The 26,224-nt window shown below is 37.5% G+C and overlaps 1 protein-coding gene and 1 long non-coding RNA gene across 2 annotated transcripts in view; one reads left to right on the top strand and one right to left on the bottom strand.

The window, feature by feature from the left end:
• Nucleotides 1-15,375: 15,375 nt before the first annotated feature.
• Nucleotides 15,376-26,224, bottom strand: part of si:dkey-215k6.1 (transmembrane protein 132C) — a 265,444-nt gene continuing 254,595 nt past the window's right edge. Inside the window, 5 exon segments of the mRNA XM_019366062.2 lie at nt 15,376-20,210; nt 21,255-21,313; nt 21,315-21,530; nt 22,518-22,817; nt 23,038-23,166. Of these exon segments, the coding sequence (XP_019221607.1) occupies nt 19,598-20,210; nt 21,255-21,313; nt 21,315-21,530; nt 22,518-22,817; nt 23,038-23,166 (1,317 nt within the window). The 3' untranslated portion in view covers nt 15,376-19,597.
• Nucleotides 24,002-25,865, top strand: LOC102078870 (uncharacterized). Its single transcript, XR_267176.3, has 2 exons — nt 24,002-25,293; nt 25,724-25,865. It is a non-coding gene; the product is annotated as an uncharacterized LOC102078870 (long non-coding RNA).

The raw sequence follows: 26,224 nt of genomic DNA, 5'->3' as shown, positions 1-26,224 counted from the left end.
AACACAGTTTCTAGTAGACTAAACTGTTACATTACTACTGTCTATGACCTGGAGACATAGGCGGTATCAGGGTGTGAAAGGAAATTGTTTTTTTCTCTGGAGAATTTAAAAATAATGATAAGAGTGAACAAGTAGCATTGTTTGTTTTTAACAGTTGACAATAAAACTGAATGGCTGGTGTGTGCGTGTGTATGCGCGTGTCTGTGTTAAAGAGAGAAGAGACCGCAACCGAGGAAAGAGAAGAAGACAAACTGATCCAAAACTTAAAAGAGCTGGGATAGGCTCACCACACAAAGCATCGCTTGTCTCTGTCAAGGCAACACGCTGGACGACTGTGGGCTCCTGGGGGATTCAGCCTGGCTGTGAATGTAAATAAGTCTTACAGTACCAAGGCACAGAGCAAACCTGGAGGTAGGATAAGATAAAAAAAAAAATGAGCATAGAGAAACATCAAGCATAGCAAAGAAAAGTAATTTTCACCTAGAATGGTCATGTAGAGATGGCACTCTCTCTCTCTCTCTCTCTCTCTCTCTCACACACACACACACACACACACGCACACACACACACACACACACACACACACACATTTAGAAATATAAGGCTGATGCTGAGGTGTCATTTCTATTGGCTATTTGTAAAACCACCAGAGATATACAGGTTAACACAAACATACACACAGAGATACAGTTAGCACATGCAAAAGAAACACACTTACACCACTGCAGCACAAATTTACAAACATGTACAACTCTAACACACACACACACGTGCACACACACACACACACACACACACACAGACATGTGTCACATCTCGCAAGAGAATCTGTTAACCTCAGTAGAGGTTTGCATTCTCAGGTATTCATATTATCAAAACACATTCATGCACACATTGATAGAATGATGAATCATTTAGTCAGTGCAAAGACACAAGAAAGTGTGAAGAGACTTCTTGCTCACATGCACCCTTATTGGCAAAAGAAAACCACAATGGGGAGCCCATGGAAGTACAAGAAATCCCAAAGTAGGAGAGGTACAAGGAAGGTGAGCAGAAGGTGAAGGAGAAGTTTAAAAAACAAATAAAAGAAACTGATGACATGGTCTGAGAGAGAAGAAAAAAGCAGTGGTAAATGATATAGTTACCAATCAATACATTTTAATAAGTCTGCTTGATACTTTATTACTAGTTTATCGCTGTCTCCCTCTTAAGGGTTTTTTTTTTTTTTTTTTTTTTAATTTAACAAACATAGTACAGTTACTAACAGAATAAACTGCTTGGCATTGCTGGGGAAGTTTTGGCAAGTTTTTCTACCTACATACTCCATCCATCCATCCATTCGCTTCCGCTTATCCTTTTCAGGGTCGCGGGGGGCGCTGGAGCCTATCCCAGCTGTCATAGGGCGAGAGGCGGGGTACACCCTGGACAGGTCGCCAGTCTGTCGCAGGGACCTACATACTCAAGTCTTTTTTATTTTTCCTTTGTTAGGAATAAAGACAACATGAAGCTCTATTCCATAATGAACCCCCCCAGCACTGTATAATTTGTATTATACACTGCTGGGTTATTTTCTAATTGTAAGCAAAACTACAAACATAGCATCTCGAAGCAATCGACCAGAGAATACCAGAACTATTACAGGCACAAATACCTCAGCATCAAATCCTTTAATCCCTGTAAGTTTTGAGGTAGAACATACATGCATCTGACTTTTTCTGATGTGATTTTTCCAGCACATTTCAAAAATGCTCAGCTTTCAAGTCAACACCTTTTTTCTCATGTAACAATTGAGAAACCATTCATAAACATTTTTTGCAGTATGACAGAGAGCTTTAACCCGTCAAAAAAGCCATTGTAATCTGGAAATACAGTACCCTGACAAGAGTACAGGTTGCACAATTGCGGGTGGTAAAATGGGTACCATATACTGTACCAGCAGCCAAGGTTACCTAATGCAACATTGACCAGGGCACATCCATCAGCTATCCTTCTTTCCAATGTGGATTGGTTTGCAGCTACACGGCCTCATACGCAGCAAATGTTTTGCCCTGTGTGTCCTGACTGACACATTCCCACAGTCCCTCGCCTCTGGGTGCCTTCGTTCCTTCGCTTTCCTTTTTCTCCCTTTTCCCTCTCTATCCCTCATGAATGTCTGTGTATGGCTCCTTCCTTGTGGGGGCGGGCAGGAAGTGTCTCCTCACCGGTTCTTGCTGAACCACAGGTTGGCGTACTTGCCTTCCATTAACTCATTACCTGCATATAAAAGGACTGATTCTTTATCCCCTCTTTACCAGCTTGTTATAGCGTTAGAACCGATAACTCATCGAGGCTCTGATAGCCTTCCTAGTATATGTTTCCTCACATACTTATCCATTTTCTCCTTATCTGCCTTAAATCCCCTTGGGTGTACCAGCTTGCTTTCTCTCAGCCACTGGAGCAAATATCCTGTGTGGAAATGATCTCATTCGAAGAATTACTCACCTGTGAAGGAGCTCACCTGCCTGGCCACTCTTTACCCACTTTATATCTCCTTTCACATTCTGATTCTGCACAAAAAACTCTGAAACCCCTTAGCTTTCTGTCTCATCTTCTGGTCTTCGGTCCTCTAGTTTTAGTCAGAAACACAACACTGACAGTATTCTAAAAAGGTTTCTAGAAGAAATGCCCTCCAAAGAGTTACTTTTTACTTTCTTTCTTTGTATAAATTTCAGAGCCTGTACGTTCTTTTTACTTTTACTTGAGTAAAGAAGTTGAATCAGTACTTTAACTGGAGTATTTTTAATAGTAATATTTGTACTTTTAAGTACAGAATGTCTGTACTTTTGCCCCCTCTGCTACCAGAGGTACCCAACAAAGGTCTGTCATTCATCCATTACATTGTGGCTTTTGTCATAGGCACTCAGATCATTATGTGCTGATTTTCAGACCTAACATTCCCAAGGGCCAGATTGATTAAGCAGAGCAAATCACTGGGACACTGAATATAAATAAATAAATCAAATCACAGATGTGAGTGGATTTATGAGCAAAGCCATTTCATTTTGATAGTGAATCCGCTGACTAATTTATTTCAAGAGTAACTCAAATTACTATGTTGCAAATAAGAAGAGCTTGTTTTGTGTAAATGAACAAAGAATAATATAGTTTAAGTCAAGGTTTTATGGGTGTGTTTTTTTCTTTCTCTCAGGAAACAGCAATTTAAATCAGGGAGGGGCTGTGGAAGAAAACCTCAATATGGCGACATAATGACATGATTATTGATCAGAAAAAGTCTGAGTGTGATCTTTGAGCTGGGCCCAGATATTCTCTGATTCCAAGCAATTCAGATTGAGCACCTATCCAGAGACAGGTTGCTGTACTACAGATACTTCAGTCTATAATATGTGATTTAACTTAAAGGATTTGTCAAAAAATATAGAACATAATTTAGCCTCAGATCTCCACTAATCAAGGTACTGTAGCTAGTTTAAGGCATCAGTTACATTCAGAGATACCTTTACAACAACTCTTGTAAGATTCAGATACATATGTATTTAACACCTGAATTATGACAGAAAATAATATGTATAAATATATTAATAATATGTATGTATATAATAATGTATAGCTACAATACAAGAGATAAGCGGCCGAAAAGAGACAAAAGGCATGAAAGTTCATTTGACATCTGACAGCTGTCTCTGCACACTTCTGAGATACACAAACAGCTGCAAAAGTAACTGCGTCCATGATTGTTATTAGGTAACAATTCACTGAGCATCTTGATTTTTAACACCAAAAGAGGGTTTTTTTTTCTGATTATTAGTAAATCTAACAAAACCAGTTTCTTATTATTGGAGTCTTAATAAGGGATGTGAGACAGATGCTGTCGCTGGGTGGGCTGTGCATTCATATGTTTGAATTTGTCTGTTTATGTGTGTGTTTGTGCATGTGTGAGAAAAAGAAGGCAAAAGAAAGTGAGTGGAGTGTGTGACTCTCTTCAATCAGTTTGATAGTTTGAAACAAATTAGTGATAAACACTGAGATGTTTTACTGTGTTCATGTGTGCAAATTCATCAGGATCTCTGTCTGGCCTTTATGCAATTTTGAGAGACAATGGATGTAATTGTGTAGAAACCTTGAGAGGACTTCAGTATTGTGACTGTTTTTGTGAGTGCCAGGTATTCTAAGTTTAATGCCATCATTACAAACTGTGGCTATATCACAATACCGTTAAATACTGTCTCTTTATTTGTAGAAATATGTGTGTTTAAATTTTGAATAATATAATCTATTAACAATAATATGTAAACATTTTGAGTGGCTCTAATCCATATATGCATGAGTTAGAGGAGTGGGATAACATCTATTAGCCTGCATGTTTAATAAAAGCTGCAGCACATGAAACACAGCAAGAAGGTCACGAGGCAATTCAGATCATTCTCGATCAGTCTCATATAAAAATCCACATCTGTTGATGCAGCTTTTAGAGTTACTCAATCATAAAAAGCATAACAATGTTGGCTTCTTACAGATTACAACAGGATTAGGATAAAGGTTGACTGATACGGTATGATATATGAAAATATATGGTACTACAAAAAATGTATTTTTCATACTGTGAGCATTGTCTGAGGTAAGTTGCTAACTTATTTGTGATACCTTGATGGAAGGTTAAATAAAAATGACCCTATTATTCTTCTTGCCCGCGTATTCAGTGAGTGAAAAAAGAAATAGACTGGAAGGCAACATAAAGTGTCGGGCCAACACATATTGTAGGAAGAGTTTTATTGCACTTTGACACTGATTCTAAAAGTGTCCTGGAGAAATGGGACATTTTTATAAAAAGATATTTCACTATTTGGTATTTTAATGATAATGGCAGCAACTGCTCCCTAGCCCATTCTTCCAACAGGTATTAAACGGGGATTAAGTTCTGGTTACTGCAAAGGTCAAAGCAATCTCTCATGCCCTACAGATGAGGCAGTGTCATTCTGTAAGAGACAACTCATGAGGAAATGTGTATATATTTTATTCTGTTCTTTTTTTTTTGTTTGTTTGTTTTTTAAGAAAAAAAGGGGAACCCTCAGAGCAGTGTCGATCCAGTATCATGGTAAAGTATGTAAAAGTCACGCTGGTCCACCATGTCCATTTCACGTTTTGCCTCTCCAAAGCGCGAAATCAACACGAATGCAGAAGCTGCAGCAAGTTGCAGTAAGCTGCAAGGGTGAGGGTGAGGGTGATATTTTATTTCAAGCCAACATGAATATAATAATGGGAAAGCGTTTAAAGAGACATTATCAACACATTTATGTGTAAATACATATTACCCACCTAACTTAATTGTTTCTGGCATAGAAGGACCTGTACTTCACACCTTCCTTGGTCACTAATGACTTCTTGGCTTTAAATATATTATCTCCTCCTGCACATTTTATCGTGATATCTGGTTGATGTTATATAGAATGAATCCTAAAAATGTAATATTTTACCATGAGGCATATTGCACCAAGTTGAATTTTTTAATCCTCAGTTTAACCCAGCCAGTTTGTGCCAAATGATGTCACATCATTGATTTCCATTTCTGCTTTGATTAATGTCCCAGTGACCCCAGTCAAAAACATTCAGTTCTGCCTAAACCGTTTTGATAATTGGAATCATTTATTCAGTTAATATTTACCATGGATCCTAAATTAAGGTATCACACAATATCAATAGGGGTAGGGGTTCTCTGCCATTTTAAAGAAGAAAAACTCAAATACCATTGAACACAGCATGAGACAGTGTGTCCTTTAACAGCCTGTAGTGGAGGGTTCTGGTCTAGGGCAGTGCTGCCCTTTGTGATCAGTTCTCTTCGTTTACTGTTCATTTATGGAAAGATAATGCTTTATGTGGAGGCTTTGGAAATCTCTGGATTTCATTTCTGCTGTTTGCAGATGATGTGGTTCTGTTTGCTACTGTGATTTCCAGTTGCATTTAGGTGATTTGCAGCTGAGTGTGAAACAGGTAGGATGAGAAATAGCACCTCCAAGTCAGAGACTAAGGTCTTCACCTAGAAACGGGGGGGAGTTCCCACTCTAAGTTGGAGTGGGACATCGACAAATGGATTGGTGGAGTCTGCAGAGTCTGTTGTGATGAAGAAAGAGTTGAGTGTCGTGTTTTGCATCTGATTCTCCCACTTTCCCTTCTATTACATTAAAATCAGTTTGCGCTTTACTGTAAGGGGAGTAGCACACACCTCAGTATTTTCAAAATCAAATCTTTTTGTATGTGTTCTGGTTCTGTTTATTTGTTTAGACAGTCACTCAACTGGCCAAATTTAGTGAACAGCAGTTTTCAGCTGTGCTACCATGATTTGAAAAGAGTCATTCTTCATAGATCAATGAGTCATTTAGAATGATAAACTTGCATATGTAGCAAATATGCTACCAGGACACTTGACTGATGACTGCTGAAACTGGACCTTGGTATGCTGAGGTCATATATTTGATTGGAAATCAATGATGATTTATTTTTACAAGTTTGCTTAATCATTAATTGTCACTCATCACATTTTTGAGGAATATAATACTTTTATATGAGATGAAAACAAAAGACCTAAACATTTAAGTGCACATTTCATTAAAAAAAAGGGGGGGATTTGTTTGGTGTACAAAAGTACAAGAGTGTACTCATATCACTTAAGATCAATAAATGTTACTCCTCTCTTTGTACGTCCGTAACCCCACTGGAACAATTTGGTCATTGGTGGGGACTTTTTGGGGACTGCTGGCAGATATGGCTATTTTGACCTCACTCTGTCTTTCACAAAAACACAGTACAACACAATTGAACTTAGATGGACATATACTCTACAGTTTTAAATGCAGATGCTTTACTTTGCTGTCTTACCGATACAGATGGTAAAGCTTAAAAACTCACGCACTTACTGTACAGTTTTTCTGTCTGTAGCACTTTTTATCCATCTTTCTGTTTCACTCTCTCACACTCACACACGCACATACACACACACACACACACACAAACACACTTGGCATGCATAGCAGCAGTCATTTTTCTTGTTAATGTAGCGTGTCGAATTTGCAGGGCGGCGGCATGCAAATGAAAGGTTGCACGTCTCACTCGCTTGGCAATATGTATTTGATAAGAGCTGTAAATCAACTAGTGTAGCAAAGCAGAGCCTGCAGGGACAGACAAAACACATGTTAATGGAAAGAAGCTCTAAAGTGTAGTGGGATACTCTATGTGCATGAACAACTAAGATGGAAAGAGTGTGTATCAGACAACTAAAATAGAGGTCAAATAAATGGAGAACCAGAATGAAAAAAAAGGTCATGTGAGAGAGGAGAAAAAAAAAATCTGGATAAGTTTGTGTGTACCTGTGTGGATGCTTTAATATATAAGACTTAAATGGCTTTAATAACTTTTACTGAGAAGCAAAAAGCAAAGTCAGTTTAGGTAGCATTTGCAGTGCTTGGTCATTAAATGTGTTACATTGCTAAAATAGATTAGAATTGATTGATTGACTGATTGACAAATAAACAAAGCAAAACAAAAGGAAAACGAGCAACCACAACTACAAATAACTTTCATGTTCAAAAAGGAGCAGGAAGAAGCATAAGCTTATTTAATCCCACCCCTTTTCCACTATCTAGTAATCAATAGACTACAGAAATACCTCCTTGCAATTACATTATATGTTATGTGTATTTTTTTTTTTAGATTTAAACTAATTATGATTTGCCTATAATTAATTAAGGGCCTTTCAGAAAAAAAGCAGTCAAAAGATGAGTGGTGGCTTCAACACTATCAGTACCAACTCTGTGACAAACTCTGGGGCAAATATTTTTCTTGGCCATTATACCCAAGCAATCAAACTGTCTCACATTCATTCGCTCCTTCTCTTTATCTCTCTCACACACACATGCACACACACACATAAAGAGTTACACACACACACTGTGTATGTGCAAATATATTATATAGCAATAATCAATGCTACCAACAACATTATTCTAGCTTTTGATCAGCACCATGGACAGCAACTGTATTTAAATGTGAGGAACTCACACATTTAAGCTTTTTACAATAAACTCACAAAATCTTCTTCAACTCGGCTACCATAAGCCCAAGCTTTAGTAACATAAAGACAATTTTAATGTGTTCAATAATGGGACAAATAACAGTCCACCAATCACAGGTCCTAACTGACTTTGAGGGGCAGTCATTTGCCATAAATGACAGAGACCAACATCAGGGATACTCTCCTCGCTTCCACAATCAAAACTTTTCAAATTAGCCACTTCTTGAAAGGAGTTTAAAATGATTGAGTAAATCCTTGCGGTTGCAGTCAAAACTGAGTTCAAAGCATGTACGCTACATGTATGCTAAAGTTTCGGTTTTGTTTCACAAGCTATAACCATTACTTAAAAATATAGTGGAACTTTTATAACCTGTCCAACTGTAAGTAAACAGTAAATGTATTCGGTGTAATGATATTTGATAGTACTGTGGACTGGGGTCCCTCCTATCTGCTGTTCCCGTGGCCCTGTCTGGCTACCCCGTAGGAAGTAAAGCCCCACACTATCATGATTTGCATTTGTACATGTCACAGCATTACCATCTACATATTAAAGCATTCTCAAAGCTGTAACTTCTCTTTAAAAGGGAAGGGTGATAAACTGTCAGTATGTTTTTTTCCTGTGCTTCCGTATTTGTTGTTAACCAGTATTTCCAGAACAATTTACAGTGTTGCTTACTGATGACAATCCTACTTTTAATGGAGTGTAATACATTTCAAGCATTACAAAACAAAACTACAGGAATCTAAATAAGCCTACAAAGCAAAGTGAGTAAAAGAAAGTAATCTGATAAGTTACACATTTTTGCTCCCAGAGAAATAGTCTAAAGAAAATACTCGATTCACTACGCATCATTATAAAAAAAATAAAGATAGCGATTTACATGTGTTGTAGCTGCACACTGACACATTTGCAAACACACATAACTCAGAGGGAGATAATATATGTATCACTTCATTGGGCTATACCAGGTTGAATCTGAACTGTACTGATGATATGTGCCTTCCCAGGGCAATAAAAGGGATGTATTATAGTCTGTGTGGCATTATTCCTTGTGTGTGTTTTTATATGTGTGTGTGTGTGTGTGTGTGTGTGTGTATACGCCCTGCAAGCATAAAATAGTGTGGTGTATTTACCTTAATGGACAAAAGCACTATGGGTCTATTTTGACAAGGTGAAGGTAATACTGTTATTACTGTGCTCCCTGTAAAATAACTCTACATTATTAGAACAACAGCAGATAGTGTCATCATAACATACATGCCTCCTCACACATATGCACAAATGCACAGAAGTACACAGTAATACACAGATGAAAAATAAATTCCAAAGATAAATAAATATATACCTGCTAACAAATAAAATGTATTACCACAACTTCAGCTGTAATTTTTTGATAATTGAATCAACACAATACACAATACAACGAACAACTTTCTACAGCTGTAAGAAAAAAATTGTCCTAATACAGACAGAATGCAACACATGCCCATTTTAGCTTCATCGGGATAGTAGAGGAAAATAGGGTGATATTTGGAGAAATGGCCTGAGAGGCTTTATGTGACCCTTATTACTCATAAAGAGTAATAGAGCATCTGGATGTGGACTACTGCTCTTGTTTTCCCCTATGATTATTCTCACTGGGGTGCAAAATGCATTTCACTGCTGTATCCTCATGGCTCTGTGTGTTTGACAACCAAAAAGTAGCTCTTATTTTTGAAAATGTGCAAAATTTAAAGTTAATAAAATGGATGATGTCTTTTTAATGTAACTATTATTATTCTAAGAAATAATATAAACATTTAAAATAAAAGTTACCAAACACCACATGCTTATAGTTATTTAAAAAAGAAAAGAAAAAAGCTTTCACTTACAAAAACACTACCAAGAACAGGAAGATATCTGACGTGCATAATGTTTTTAAAATGAAGTTGAACATTAATTACAGCAGTCCTGTTAATCTTAACCAATTAACAGGGTGGGAAACAAACACACCACTGTACACTGAACATTTCTATTAAAAATAATCATTTAAAAAACAAAAAAACGAGAAGGTCCATTTGTTTGATGTAAAAGCATTTATATAGCTAACGCAAAGGTGTGTGAGTCAGAGAGAGCAGTTTTGAAGATAAAGAGAACAGAGCTATTAATGCAGCATGCTCATGTGGGGGTTTCCAGTGTTATTGTTATCATCTGGAGTCACTTATTCTGTCCTGTCTACCTGGGTCCTGTTCAAAACCATTTTCTGAAAATTGTTCTATTTATTGTCTGCCCCCACAGAGCACTTGAGAAAAAGGAATTCTGTTGATTTAGCATTGATATAAAGATGAATTCACAGTTCATTCATACATTTAGCTTGTCAGTTTTTTTCCCTACTTGTTTCTACATTTAGAATCAGAACTTCTTCACATGTAGGTCAGTTTACCCGTTTAGAAGGTATTTTGTTCTATAGTAGTGATGGGGCAGTTAAATTGCTGGATGTTGGACTTTTCCTCTGCTTAAGAATTTTTGACAACCCCCTTTTCCCCAAGTGCAAATTAGTGCCAATAATTTCAACTAGGTCCATAATTTGCTGAGCAAAGACACAATTTTTGTAGTTTAGCTTCTTTTAAACCACCACAATGGATTTTTAAATAAGCAATCAGTGTGTGATTGGGGTTTTACACAAATTGTTGTAAATTTGTATTTTATAGCTATAATTTGAAAAAGAAAAATGCCCAAAGAGATGTCAATGCAACTAAGGGATGCCCTGATTAGTTTGAAAAAAACAAAAAACAAAGGAAGGACTGCTAAAACTTTACAAGTTACTAAATCAACAATGTGGTATATTCTTAAAAAGAATGAATGCACTGGGCAACTTAACAAGACCAAAAGTCAAGAAAGACCAAGGCATATCATTTTCAAGGTCTATATAATCTTAGAGTTTGCCAGAAAACAATTAATATGTAGCCTATCCAGTTCTGGGGAAAACTAATAAACAAACAAACAATCAAACAAAAAATCTTTGGTCAGATAAACTAAGATTAACTTGCATCTGAAAAGGGGAAGAAAGTATGAAAGCATGAAAGTATCATGATACAAAGCATGTTATATTATCTGTCAAACATAGAAGAGGCAGTTTTGTAAAATGACAAGCATGACTGCCAATGTAACTGAAGCACTAATAATTCCTGAAGCATACAGGGCTGTACTCTCTGCTCAGATTCACCCAAATGCTGCCAAACTGATCGGGCAGCACTGAGCAGTGCAAATGGATAATGACCCAAACCATACTATGAAAATGACTCAAGAGTTTCTTGAGGAAAGGAAATTGGACATTCTTCAATGGCCAAGTCACCTGATTTGAACTCAGTGGAGCATACTTTTGAGTTATTAAATACAAAACTGAATGCAGAAACATCCACAAATAAGTATCAGCTGAAGGTAGATGCAGTAAGGGCCTAGCAGAGCATCTCAAGGGAGGAACACAGAGTAAGTATTAAAACTAATCTGTGTATTTAAAATTATATTTTGCTCAATTATGGTTGAAAAATGGAGACTATCTATGAAAATGGCTCTAATTCCTAAACGGTTAATGTTTTTTTTTTGGTTTTGTTTTTTTGTAAAACTACTTGAATTAAAGCTCAAAGTCACCTCAGTCATATCTTGATTGTTTCATTTAAAATACACTTTGGCAATGCACAGAGGCAAAACTAGCTAAAATGCACCTTTGTCCAGTAAATTATCTACCTAACTAAATAAGCACCAAGGATAACAATAGTAATTCAAATCCTTTCTGAATGCATTTTTATTAAAAATATATACCAAGCAAGCAGAACATAGAGGAAATACAATATCTCTTACATCCAGCAGTTTTTTCTCTGTTGCAACTACTGTATACAGTTTCTTAAGCATGGTGGATAAGCCAGCTAAGCTCCACCGGTTTGTGAAGTCATCACTATTACGTATCATCTTATACCTAAAATAACACAATATCTGGTGAATTCGGGATCTTGAAACTTAAGTCCTCCAGTTTTCTCTTTTAAGATCTTCCATTTAGTAGTACAATTTCTTTACATTGTACGAAAGTCAGGCCTTTTTGATGTGTGTATGGGTGAGAAAGATCAACTCTTTTGTTCCACCAAAGTATTTCTTGCTTTGGTGATTTTCTTCATATCCATTCTAGCTCCAATTTTGTTGTATTTCAGTGCCGACTTTTAATTCCTCAATTACACTTCTGGATGTCTTTGATTTGCAGGAGGTTCTTTTTTATCATTGCCAATCCTTTTTCTGACGGGCGCACCATACAGGTCTCTCTTTTTTTTTCTTTGGTGATCAGAGTTCTATCTCTGGGTTGCAATCCTGTCACTGTAGATGAGAATGTGGATGTCCAAGCTGTCAACATCCAACTTTCAAAGGCAGAAATGTTACTCTACAAAACAAAGGAATTATGACTATTTGGAAAATGAAATCCATCACAGATATTGCAGTCTGACAACAAAACATTAAGAATATGTTTTACTTATTACACATTGTACAATAAAAACTCAAAGTCTCTCACTAAAAGACCAGACCCATGATTTTTCAATCAAAGATGCCATATTTTTCCAAAGATTAAAGTCATAGTTAATATCAGAGGTGTCTTTTGCTTTTAATTACTGACACTATGTGCAGCAATGCAGGATGCTGAAAGTTAGCAGTCCTATTTAAAGAGCAAGACAATCAGGTTTGTTTGACAAGAGGGTTTGTCTCATTTTGAAATGTTGTGTTTTACACTATGTTTACACTGTTTTCTATCCTCTGACTGTTTTTTTGTTTTTACTGGCCTTCACAAATTCAGGTCACTGATTGGGTTTAGGAACCAAAAACTACTTGGTTAGTTTAAGGTATGGGAAAAAAAATTCTTGAAATATCCTTCTTTACATTACTAACCCTCCACACTGAAGTGAGATGCTGCTGTCACTGACAATTGGCGGGGTTTGATACCCTAGAAATTTAGTTTATGGTGGTAATATTTTGGACACATTTCAGGTCTACTTTTTTTAATAGTGTAGAGCAATGAGTTGCAACAAATGTCCATCTACCACCAACTTACACTTTTTAAAACAGTTGTAAGTCATGTAGAATCACAAGTACAGTTCTTTCAAGTCAGTAAAATAAGCCTTACAGGTAAAAGCTAGTAGAAAAATAATTTATGAGTCCTCCTTATCCATGGGTATCATTACGTTGCACAACTGACGAAAGCAAGACACCTACCATGGTAGGTACGGAAACTGTGTGAGTGAGTCAGGATTTTATTATTTCCAGGCAGACTATGCTTCTTCTGAATGGTTTTTGAGTACTGGAGTACCTGAGGAAACGTACACAGCCACAAGGAATAAAGCCAGTAACTTTTTTTGCTCTGAGGCAACGGTGCTAACCATTATTAGAGCAGCAGAGTGGCAATAAAATCATAAATACATGATAAGTATTTGAGATCAAATGTAAATTTCATTATACAGCTCTAATTTCAAATATATTTGTTATACAAACCTTTATCTTAATTAACTTTGGGTGTAAATGTCTCTCCATCATCAAAATTCCTGCTGGTCCTCCCAAGGGCAGCTTATAGAAATCGTATGTGATTAGACCCCCTACTAAAGTTACTAAAGGTTCTCAAAGAATCAGTTGCCCTCTGGGTACAATCATCACTTAATAAAATGTGATCATCTGACACTTATCTGCTTCATGAAAAGAAAGATAGAGGAAAATAATTTCAGTAATTCCACAGAGTAATTCCTAACTGACTCATAAGAACCCATTCTCGATGCATTCAGCTGTTGCAAATCGAGCATAATGACTTTTGGTTTTTATTGCACAAAAGGATGAGAGCGTGATGGTAAAGTGGAAACAGCATCTAGGACAGAAACAGCTGCATTATACTGCTAACACAACTTCGACTCTTTGCACGCATCTGCACAGACAGCATGCTAATGCTAAGCTAGCCAAGAACTCAGAGTGATGTTAAAGCTGCGTGTTTGCTGACTCCAACCCAACAGTCAGACCTTAAACTTCAACAGGTAACAAACTGATGAGCAGTAAGGCTGCAGCCTCCATTTCTACCTGTTGTACAGCAGAATCACTGTGGTGATTGTTTTGCGGTGCCTTTGTGCTGGTTTTCATTTTTGATTTTTGTTTTTGGCTTTGTGTTCATACCTAAATACTAAGAGAGAACTTATATGACTTTAGTTTTTTGAGTAACGACCCCATCACTAATGACAGCAAAGAAGGGAAATACCTCCAACATGCACCAGCATTTAACCACACAGCATGCAGTTAATTGCATGAATGTAATGCCTTTGATATGCTGCTCGGCAATGATGGTCACTGTCAAAGTGGAGCCAGTGAGAACCCAATAAAAATTGATAAGGAATTGGTACAATAAGCAATACTGATAATGGAATCAGAATTGCTAAATTCTTATCAATTCCCATCCATATCAAAAGCTACCAGACACTGAATCCATTAGACAAAGAACAGAACTGATTCTGCTCTGACCTGGATAATCACAAAAGTCTCAAGATTTTACTATGTGCTTTCATTTGTTCCCATCTCTGATCCAAGGAATGCTAATCAGCGAATTTTGTTTTTGTAGCTTTGAGTCCTCTATGATGGAGCTGCTCATTCCTAATTAAATAACGGATATTGTTGATCTGATTTGTTCAGACGAAACGGCTGACTAACCTTTTGCACAAGTACAAATGAGAAGAGTAGGGCTGTAAACCTTGTCTAAAGATTTTCCAAAACAAATGTGCTTTTCACTTGTTTTTTTGTCTATCAATTGTTTTTTTGCTGTTTTACACCACTTTATACAATCATGCACAAGCAAGAGTTTTAGACAATCTTTTAAGTCCAAGAGCATGAGACTCAATTAGTCTGGTGTTGTGAGTGTCGTATCACATTTTAGACAATCCCATTAACAGACAGTTTCCCAAATCATGGTTTAAGCCTAGCCCTAACTAAGCAGAAACATTCAATAAAGTGCAAAAAAAAACTTACTCTAAATCTCAGTTTAGACCAGATCTGTGTTTAGGAAAATGAGCATTTATTGCTTGAATAAATGGCTAAATTCCTGTTTTCTTTGCCCCAAGAGAGGTTTAAATACAGGATTAAAACATTTTTTATTGGTGTGTTTCTCTTTGTGCATGTGCATGCCTTTTGCAGTATGAATAAAATCATGATATTATCGTGGCAAAAAACCAAAGGCTTTTATTTTTTTTAGTTTAAGTAATTAATTAATTGATTTATTTTGCATAAATGGATAGATAAATGGAAGAATAAACAAAACAAGGAGCAGTCGGCCAGTTTTTTTGGTTATGGGATTTTATTAGCTTCCATTAACCAATTTTAAACAATGACAATAGCAAAAAGAAAAAAATAATAATAATAATTAAAAGGAAAAAAAAGCAACTTTAGGGCTGATGTCTGCTAGTACCTCCTCTACTCTGTAGTATATTAAACTGCTGCCCATGTGTGACTATATAACAGTTTAATAGATTTTGTCAAATCTAACCTGTTCCGGTGAGTTTGGATTTTTCAGCAGTCAAATGTACCTGCTATAAAAGAATGTTTTTGCTTGCTTGATCTACTGCTATCAGCTGGCTTTATCAAAGAGAAATAGTTTTTTTTAAATGCGTATTTTTAGAAGTCATGTGCACTGGTCTGAAAACAACTCTACTATTATCACAGCCAGTGTAAAAGGTGGAAGTAGTTACTATGATGTAATCCACTGGTTATGAAGCCTTAAAATTAGTGCTTTTATTGTGCCATCTTGGTTTTAAAGAAATGTGATTTCCTCACTGAATAATGACTTATGATTGATAGACTTTTAGGCAGTGAGTCTGATGGCAGAATACCATGGATAATACTCTTTTTTTTTTTTTTTAATGACCAAGATTTTATAAAATAGGCTTATTTTTTGCATTCAATGCGACCCAAAATGAGCGACTAAGTTCATAAACACATCGGGTCAAGACAGATCAAAACAGGTCAAAACAGAAAGCCATTTTTCCAGTAGACTTATATAAGAAAATAAAGTCTCTGCAAGAACAGCTATTGTCATCTGCTGGCCTTGTGACAGAGTATACTTTAGGTTTAAGGCACTTCTGCATTGGCTTCATATTCCACGACCCAGAAGCTACAACCATCTTTTATACTGTCTACGACTGATACTATGTTGGAATGTTCTAGCAAGATTTGAAATGGCGAGGGGCATCTGCAGAGTTAGACAACTTTTCTGAAAAGAAAGCAGTGCTCATTTTCTGTCAGAAAAATAAGGCAACTTTTCCTGTGCACCATCATGTTGAATATTGACTGTAAAAGACGCCTAATCATCTTAGTAGTATGTGCAACTACGAGAAACAAAACAAAAAATAAATGAATAATCTGTAGAAAACTAATTGCCATATGATATAAGGCATTAATTTACCAATAAAGACGACTTCTGAGAAGAACGAAATTAATTTTCTTGATTCTGCATTTACAATTCTGTCTAAATCTGTGCAATGTTACTGGTGGCACCAAACATGAGTTAACTCTACCCTCTAGAAGCTACCAGTTGTGGCAATTAATTTATTTCATTTCAACTGAATTGAACTGGATTCAGTTTATATAGCAAAATCACAATAACAGCCATCACAAGGTGCTTTATACGATGAGGTAAAGACCAGACAATATTAGAGAGGTTATCTCAGATATTTGTAAAGGCAAATAAGTTCAAACTATTTCTCTCAGGACATGTACCAAAGTTAGCAGTAGTTTAATAAGCGTGTTGTACATTGTGGTTTTTGCTGACATTGATATATTTTTTTTACAGTGTATTTTCTTTGATATCAAATACAGTGCAAGCTGAAATACCCAATCTGCAGTCTCTCAAAAATAGCCTTGTATTTTTTAAGTTGACATCCATATATTTTTTAAAAATAAAAGGTAAAATGGATTTCCAAAGCTGTAAAGTATGAATACACTCACAGCAATTTAAGAAAGGTTTTTCAACTGAGAGCATTGCTACACTTATACCTTAAGCAACTATTGAACTAGGATCCATTTGACTGTTCCTTTGGAGCACAGCAGTCTTATAACTACATCGGAGAGCAGAGTAGGATAGATACAGTAATGTGTCCAGAACATACAGTATAGTTGTCATCATCAGTCAGAATATCTATTGCTTTGGTGGAGGCCATACGGCAAATTTTATTCCCCATTTGGCATCAGCTCAGGTCTCTTATCTGTGTCTGTTTAAACTGCATTTTCTTTTTATTCCCAATTCTTTCTATTTCAGACCCAATTTGTGTTTTGATGCCAGCGTGTATTTTTCAAATGTTTCTTGTTTAACAAATGATTGAAAATAGAGATGCTTTTAGTAATCAAAATTATGTCCTTGTTTTCAATTGAATGAGCCCACTAAAAAAACCATTGTGACAGTTGGTTTAGTTTGCTTTCCTAAATGGACCTCTGAGACTCGCCGTTCTCAAACAATTTTGAGTGTAATGGCCTCCATTTTTACATTTCACGGAGGTAAACTGATTTCTACCCTGTACAAAGACAAGAACTCATTCAATACTTGAAGTAAAGACTGGAACATCTTTAGAAAAAAGAACCCATAAGATCACTTTCACATTGTGGTGGTAGATAGTATTGTGTACCATATTTGCACTGTAAAATGTACAAAATATCACCAAGTTGTTTGCTAGTGGCCTGCAATCTTATTCACAAGCACTTTGAAGCATGTTTATTTATTTACAACATACAGTGTACTCTGAAACAGTAACACATTTATAAATAAATATTGCAATCTTAACATCGTACAGTTCTCCTTTTTTATTGTCGGTTCTTCATGACTCGTCACCTGAGCTTAACGAAGGTGAGGCAACCTCTGCCTGTTCTGAGTCCTTCTTTCCACTTATTCTTTTATGTGCTATCATTCACCAGCAGGCCTATTACTTTCAGTCTTTGTCCTTGCCCTGTCATTCCTTCCTCACCCTCTCAAACGTAATTTCAAATAAATAGGTATCTAGAAGGAAAAAAAAGATCATATATTCTTAAATCTTAATAAATCTCTGAAATAAAAATCTACAGTTAATATCTTCCCAAATTAGGGAAAAACATAACAAAGAAAAACGTAAAAACCTTCTATTTATCAAAAAGGACAAACAAAAGGAAAAAAACCCAATATATTCATAATAATGTTCAACAAGCTGGTACGTATCCATATCTGTTCGTCAGGTATCCATTCCATTATCCATTCACATGTCATTCAGTACATCCTGTTAGCTCAATGTTCAACACTGTAGGTACTCCTGTCTGTCTGGTTGCCTATGTGGTACATTTTTTTTTAATAATCTTCATTATTAGGTGCTCAGTCAGGCTTTGCAAAGCCCAACCACTTCCTTTTTTTTAATATGAGACACTTCAGTCAGTCCCCTTACACTCAGTGTTTCACTGTGTGTGTATTTTTCTTTTTTTTGAACTTCACAAATGTTCTACTGTCGTCCAATCACAGACAAGGAGATGGGCCAGGGGATGACAGGAGTGATTCTGGATAGAGGGAGAAAGCCATCATTGGCTGCAGGGAAAACAGAAAATCAGCCTCAAATATGGCTAATGTCCTTTCCTGTTTGTAATTGTGCAAGAATAAATGCCTCTGTCTTGGATCCAAGGGAGAAACAGTCTTTTGTAAGATATATCATTTTCCAACTCTCAAGACACTCTGTTGTTTCAAGAAAGAGCACATTTGCCTGAATACAGAGCTGAATGGCAATTCCCACTAGTAACTGCAAAATGCCTGAATTTCTAGTTGAGTACTTGGACTATATATATTTATTACATTTCACATATTACTTATGAGAAATGCCATAAGAAATGGGTCACATGATAAACCAACAACACATATTCGTCAGAGAACGTGTTACGTAACCATTCTGCAGACTCGGCAGGTAAATGTTTGTATATCAAAAGTAGATCAATGATTAGTCAACGGCCACAGCAAAGGTTGGCAATATACCACACGAGTAAAAAAGACTTCTGAAGGCAGGACATGATGTAAGTCCTTCCCATCCTCGTTTAAATGTAAAGTGGCTTACAAATGTCTGTCCAATAACGTACCCTGAATTTACTGTATGTATCTATACAATGGTTTACTAATTTTCTGAAAGTAAACATTTAAACAATAGTGACTTTATTATTGATTTTTACACTAATATTTTCACAATAAATAAAACAGAAAAAAACTCATAAAGTTATTTATTATTTGCTACCATTAATTTTAGTGTGAGCTAGTGATGCTTTTCATAGCCTAAGGGATGCTAAATGTAAGCGTCCCCAACCCAACACAATGTCTCTTAGATACTCTTCCAGACACATCATCACACTTTATGTTCCCTTCACGCTTCTTATATCCCTCCCATTCTCCCTCCATATATCCATTGCAAAGGCATTATAGGTGAATTGTACTCATTGTCCATTCTCCCCTTACTGTACTAATCCTCTGCCCCTCCATTTCTCAGTTTCTTTCCCATCAGTCACAGATTGTCTTGTAGCCTCTCCATATAGGTTCTGATTTCAGACTGACCTAGGTCCATATCCTGGCACACCCACTTGATATCATCTTCACTCCCATTCGTCACCAGGACTGATGAGTTGGTGTATGGGCCACCACCTGAATTATCATTGGGCAGAACAGTGGCAAAAGATGTGAATTTGACGCGTTTGCGTTTGGCCGCTGCAACAGCAGCTGCAGCTGTGGCTTGGGGGGAATTATTCAGATGCTCCTTTTGACCTGTAGCATCTTTGCCACCGGTAGTGATTGCTGAAAGGCACTGATGCGATTCTGGAACGGATCTAGGCAAGGTTTGTCCATGGGTGACACCCCGATGTCCACCTCTGCCACCGCTCCCACTTATAGTGCCCATGCCCATTACCAAGGTGTTACCAGCCCCATTCAGTAGATACTTGTTCTCCTCGTAGCCCCCTTCATTGCGGTCAATTATGGTGGTGCACTCATCCGGCACGCCACCCTGGCATTGGTCAGAGTGGTCTGCTAAAAGGTCAGCCTCAGTGCCAAGCCAGACCCAGTCGTGGGCATGGTTCATGTTGCCTCCTGCCTCTAGAACTGGGACTTGCTTGTGACGGTATCTGCAGAGGAAAATTCATAATGAATCATCAATTGAGGTGAAAATTTAAACAAATGCAGTTTCATGACTATAATCTATAGGCATTATCAGACAATATAAGGAATGACTGCAAAAATCATTACTCATATAAAAGTTGAGGATTTCACTCCTATCCACAAAATAGCAGCACACAAAGGATATGAGAACATAAAAAAAGTTTAATACAAAAACATTTATCTGAGAGGTATGCTGGATTTTTGTGCCAACCACCGCTGCTTTCCACTGATCACTTAATAAGCCACAGAGCAATTAATGTTCTCTGCCATTTTGAAACAAAAAGGAGAGGACAGAATCAGAAAAGAACAGATAACTGATTACTGCATTTGTCGTGAAAATATTGATCAGCTGATTTTAGAGGCAAAAGCGGGAGGAAGGACGACTAGAAGGATGCAGTCTTATTACAGGTAAAATAAGCTCATTGAACATTCCTGCTATTGTAAGGGTAATTCATGATTTATTTATTCTTTTTTATAATTGTTTAGGCTCAGTGATACGTGTTTCTAATAAACTAGCCTGTTGATATGAATATTTTACTCCCGACTGGAGCAGTAGTTACCTCTCTAAAAAGTAAAGAATTAGTGTATTAATGGGATCTTGAAAATCAGACAACAATCTCTACACTTGAAATTGTTTTATTTTCAATTGACTTCTCTCAAAAGGTTTCTCTCACAAGAGAATGTGGTTGAGCAAAGCTGTTTATGCCCATCATTAAATATTGTTTGGAATGAATAAGCTTTCTTGCAGGTTTTAACTTAAAGGCTATGTACAAGACATTGATCTGGCTTAAATTTTAATCCTCCAATAGACAATGGTCACCTAATATGGGCATATTAGGCCCATACAGATTACCTGTCAAAACCAGCTTTTTGGTTCATAGATCCTTTCAGTTTCACATTATATTCCACCCATATATTAACTAACCATAATGGACCTGCCTTAGTATTTAATGTGCATCATGTTTTGTTGCTGAGTAACATGTTTAAGGTTTTTTGGGGGGGGTTTTTACCTGAAAGCAAAGCTGACACAGTTGATGAGGAAAACCAGTATTGCCAGGCAGAATACCCCCCAGAAGGGCATACATCCCAATCTCCAGGTCTGACAGGCCTCTAGTGGGCTGTGTTAGCTCACTGTTTCCAGTCCCCGGTACCTCCACTGGTGCTGGGTAGCTACTGTAGTCGCCTGGTTGGCTGGGACCACTGCCACGACTACTGCTGCTGCCACCACCAGCACCTTTGGCACCTGAAGCACGATGGGTTACTGTACTCTTGGTTGTTGAGCTAACCTGAAAATGGAAATGAAAACACAGATATAGTAAATGGTTAAATTATGTGGATTTTGTATATTCATTTGGATTCACGTAAATACGGCATTATTACAGAAGATTGACTCCCTCTCCCCATTCTCCTGCTGGCCTGCTCTCACACTGTGCTTAATGTCTTTTTCATGCATTTGCATTGCTTCTATGAAGAGTCTACAGTCTGTTTTGCAGAGTGTTGTCTACATTTTGTAGTGTCACTTTGGGCAGTTCCGTGAATGGTTAATCTGCAGGCTATTCTGCAGGCTGTTGTTGGTCCTTCAGCCAGTCACAAAGAAGAGCATAGAGTCATAACATATATAGAACTGAAGAGAAACCACAATAAAAGTATCCACTGTCTGCGCTTTCCATGTTGTTTTTGATGGTCTTTCATGTTTTTTCATGCTTTACCAATCCATGTTGAACTCCACTCTTGCTTCCTTTCCTGCTCTAGTATACTACCAGTCAGCAATCATCCTACCATAACATCATTTATTGTTGAACTACTTGCTTTTTTTGGGGGGGGGTCTGCACACAAGCATATTTGCATACGTTGTATACCCCTCTTATATACATGAGTTTGCCTCAGCATCAGCTCTGCTCTTTCACAACATTCAGGTTAATTATTTAATTCCTTTGTGGCTTAATTGCGGAAGCAGCGACATATTGTCCTGTCTGCATTACAGTTATGTTATTTACTATATTTAACACAGCAATTTTCACAGAGGCAGGAAACATTGGGAGCTCTGTGCTAGGCACGGATAATAATCAGACTATATGTGTGACATACTGAGATGCCCTGGACCGAGAAGGTGTAGTTAACAACCACTCACAGTGATTACACTACTTAAACAAACTAAACTTTGATGATTAAATGTGTTTATCTAATGTGAGTACACTCTAAACTACAGTTTAAGGAAAATACTCTTAAAAATATCCTTTCCTCACTGTTTTATTATTGTTTTTTTTCCATACCTTCCTCATGGCTCCTTCCTCTCGGTCCACTGCTGCACTGTTAGATTTCCACTCTCCTCCATCTTTTGTCCGTTGTTCACTGGTGCTGTTATCCAACCCTCCACCATTATCTTGCCCCCCTCTTCCCATCACTCCTCTTTCGTCATTTTTTGCTCCAAACTTAACTATAACATTTCCAACTCCAGATGCCAGCACACTCTTCCTTTTTGACTTCTGGCAAGTTTCAGAGATGACCATCTCTACTCGAAACAATGCCCCCTGCCCATCACCTTCTGCTACTACAATGGGCCAGTGCTGTTCCTAAATGACAAAGAGAATGTGGAAGTTAATACCTTACAGTTTAAAACGCATTTAGGCAGCTTTTGTAATGATTTTCCAAACTGTAAATAAACCTTGAACTGAACTGAATTGAATGTGGGCTTTCTGCTCTGAAAAGCATGATCTACAAATGTATAAAACTGTCACTTCTTTATGCAGTTTTACCTTTACTTGCTGACAATATAAAAGAAGATGCCAGTACCTGATTGGTAACAGAAATGACATTCTCATCAAGTGAGACAGCTGAGAGTAGGAAGTCTTTTGGATCATATATATCGAGTGGTGTCACTGAACCATCACTGTACTGGATCCATGCACTGATCCCAGCTTCCTGAAAAAGAGAGAAAAAAACCTGCACAATTACAACTGAAGCTTTTAAATAGTTCATCCAATCATTAAAATGTATTTTAATGACACTGGTTGAACCTCTTGTGACCTTTTACGAAAGAAGATCAAAGAGAATATCTATCACTGATACTTTTTCTTTGCACAAGATAGAAAGAATGTTGTCATCTGATATTTCAAGCTAACATAACTGACATCAACAAAGAGTCTTTGCTTTTTATTGGCTGTTCCCCCTTTCTTCTTTTGTGCCTTGCTTTATTTTACTTCCTCGCCTGTCTCTGTGATTTCTGATCTGTTTCCTATTATGTTTCCTATGTTTGTCTTTTTTTTGGTCTTGTTAACGCCCAATCTTGCCTTTGTTCATCACAGTACATTCTTATCATGGACCTTGTCATACAGTTTTATATTTGCTGGACTCTTGTAAGTTTCAAGTTGGCTCCTTGGTAAAGTTCACATTTTATGCATGCAACATGCCTGAATTTTAGTTTTTTATTTAACAAAGTGAGTAGTGAAAGAGGCCATCTATGTCCACTGTGATTGACCATCTTTGAACAGAAGAGGTGGCTTATGACAGCGGTCCCCAACCTTTTTTGCGCCACGGACCGGTTTATGCCCGACAATATTTTCACGGACCGGCCTTTAAGGTGTCGCGGATAAATACAACAAAATAAAACTAGTACCGGTACCGAAAAAAAGAAGATTTATTCATAACATACGTAAAAAGACCCAGGAAAACCGAGTTAACGATAAAAACGATAACAAAACAACGCTGAAAACCGATAAAAACCCTGAAAACCATACATTTCACACCTGAGCCTCAACTCTCGCAGCCCGGTACCAAGTGACTCACGGACCGGTACCGGTCCGAGGCCCGGGGGTTGGGGACCGCTGGCTTACGACACCCACTGTCTGCCACCTACAGTGAAGTTTCAATAGTGAGTCAGCGACGCTCTTAAGGGACAACTCCCACTAGGTACTGTCCACCATTTGGTTTTAGAACTGAAGAAGCTTCTTGAATGAGAGGTGAAATGTCTTCAAGAAACTTAAAGAAGTCCAAGCTCCTTAGACTACTATGACGTGTATGATTTAGAACCTAAACAGATATGCTTTCTAGTTCACTTTAACATCATTGAAATTGTTAAATGCTATTGTAGAAGCTTGGGAACTACTTGATGGAACACCTCTCTTCGACTCTGAAAGTATTTTCTAAAAGATGAGTGATTGTGGGCCAATCCCAAAGTCCACATTCACAGGCTCAAAAGACTGTGGCATGTTCCTGCTAAATCCTTAGGGCAGTGTAAAATCATCAAGTGCATGAGATTTCTCTGATATTTAACCATTTAAGAACCTCTTCCATATATTTCTGCAGGTTTTGCCCAGTGTAGTTATCCAGATCTAATAACACAGTAATTTCAAACATGTTATCAGGAGAAGCACAAAACATTGGAAAGCTAATAACAAAATGACAAAAAATATCAAAACATATCTTGTAAAGTATTACAAACTGTCAAAGACCCAACTGTGTAGCTTTTTAATCTTATTTACTATTATATGGCATTTTCATAATGTTGCCGTAGTCTTGGGTCGTTTGTCCCAGCCTTTTAGAATTAATGGTGTTTTGTGATTTCTTTGTGTGTAATATTTTGGTTTTATATTTTCAGTATCTTTTGGGCTGCTATGTTTAGTTTTCATGTTGTCTTGTCGGGATGTCTCATCAGCCCTTCCTGTCTGTCATGTTTATTCCATGTTTCCCCAGCCTGTCATGTCTCTTTCTCTTGTGCTCTCTCGTCCCCTCTCTCTCGTGTTCCCTCGCTCCTTCTCTCATCTGCCATTCTTCCTGTGTCAAGCTCATGTGTCAGTATACGTCTCAGTGTTTCCTGTTTTATTTTGATAGTCTCGTGTTGCATGTTCAGTCTGTCTAGTTTTGCTTCCTGTGCAAATTCCCTGCTGACTCAGCCTCAGGATGGCTAGAGGCAAGAATCAAGGGCACCCAAATGAGCGCATCATTGATCATGTGCACATCACGCAGAGGGAGAGTGGGAGTGAGAGACGCAGCGACAGAGCATGGCAGTTGTAACGCAGTTTGTGTGATTCCGTGTGCGTTAATGAAACTGTAAGTGTTATTACCTTTGACAGGTTAACTGGTACGATAATAGTTATAGTTGTTTGTGCATGTTAAAGCTAAAGTTATGCCTCGGTACACTGATATCATGTTAGTAGGTTTATTTAATTATTTAATTATTTAGTTAATTTGCACTAAGTTAATACCAGTGGCCAGAATCTCCTCCAACGATTACATCCCGCGGATGGTTAAAGGATTTTTCTGTTGTTTATTGTTTAGTTTAACTGTTGTTAGCTTGCCACATTCTTGCCTTGGTACTAGCAACTGGAAAGATATGTGCTATTTAGCCAACTTCTGGTCTTACGGTGACCCCTTGTGGACATGGTAAAATATTGCTGTGTCAGAGTAGATGATGTGTTCTGATTGTTGCTTAGTTATCTTTGACCCTGCTAATTATAGTATTGCCTGTTTCTGTTTCCAGAAAACCATGCTTATAGTCACCAATACTGCATCTGCCACAATTATAAGTGCATATCTGGCTGTACCACAGTTGGATTTATCATGGCAAGCCCTGCTGTAACCAGTTCTTCTGTGAAGTTTCATTAAAGACAGTGAACTAAAAACTCCTGGACTGCTGCAGTCTTTCTGACTGAAGACTTAGGCCAGACTCGTATACACCGCCCTTCCCGTATATATATATTCTACACTTCCCCTGTGGCATCTTGTTCATTTGTGTCAGCTGTGTTTCCCATGTGTTTCCACTTCCCTCATTGCCCTTCTGTGTCCTCTGTCTCCCTTTGTTCAGTGTGAGGCTGTCTGTTCGTCTTCCCCCGTGTTCCCGGGCCCTAGTTTTTCCATGATCCCTGTGCTTTGCTTTTAGTTGAGTTTTTTCCCGGTTTATTTTAGCTATTGGTTTTGGTTTGTGTTCCACATTCAATAAACGGCGTGTTTTTCGTTCAACCTTGTCCCTGCTTTGAGTGTC

This window comes from Oreochromis niloticus, linkage group LG12, assembly GCF_001858045.2.
Source record: "Oreochromis niloticus isolate F11D_XX linkage group LG12, O_niloticus_UMD_NMBU, whole genome shotgun sequence".
In the NCBI taxonomy this organism is placed as follows: Eukaryota; Metazoa; Chordata; class Actinopteri; order Cichliformes; family Cichlidae; genus Oreochromis; species Oreochromis niloticus.
Note: the sequence above shows the minus strand (reverse complement) of the source record. Positions and strands in the feature narration are given on the sequence as shown.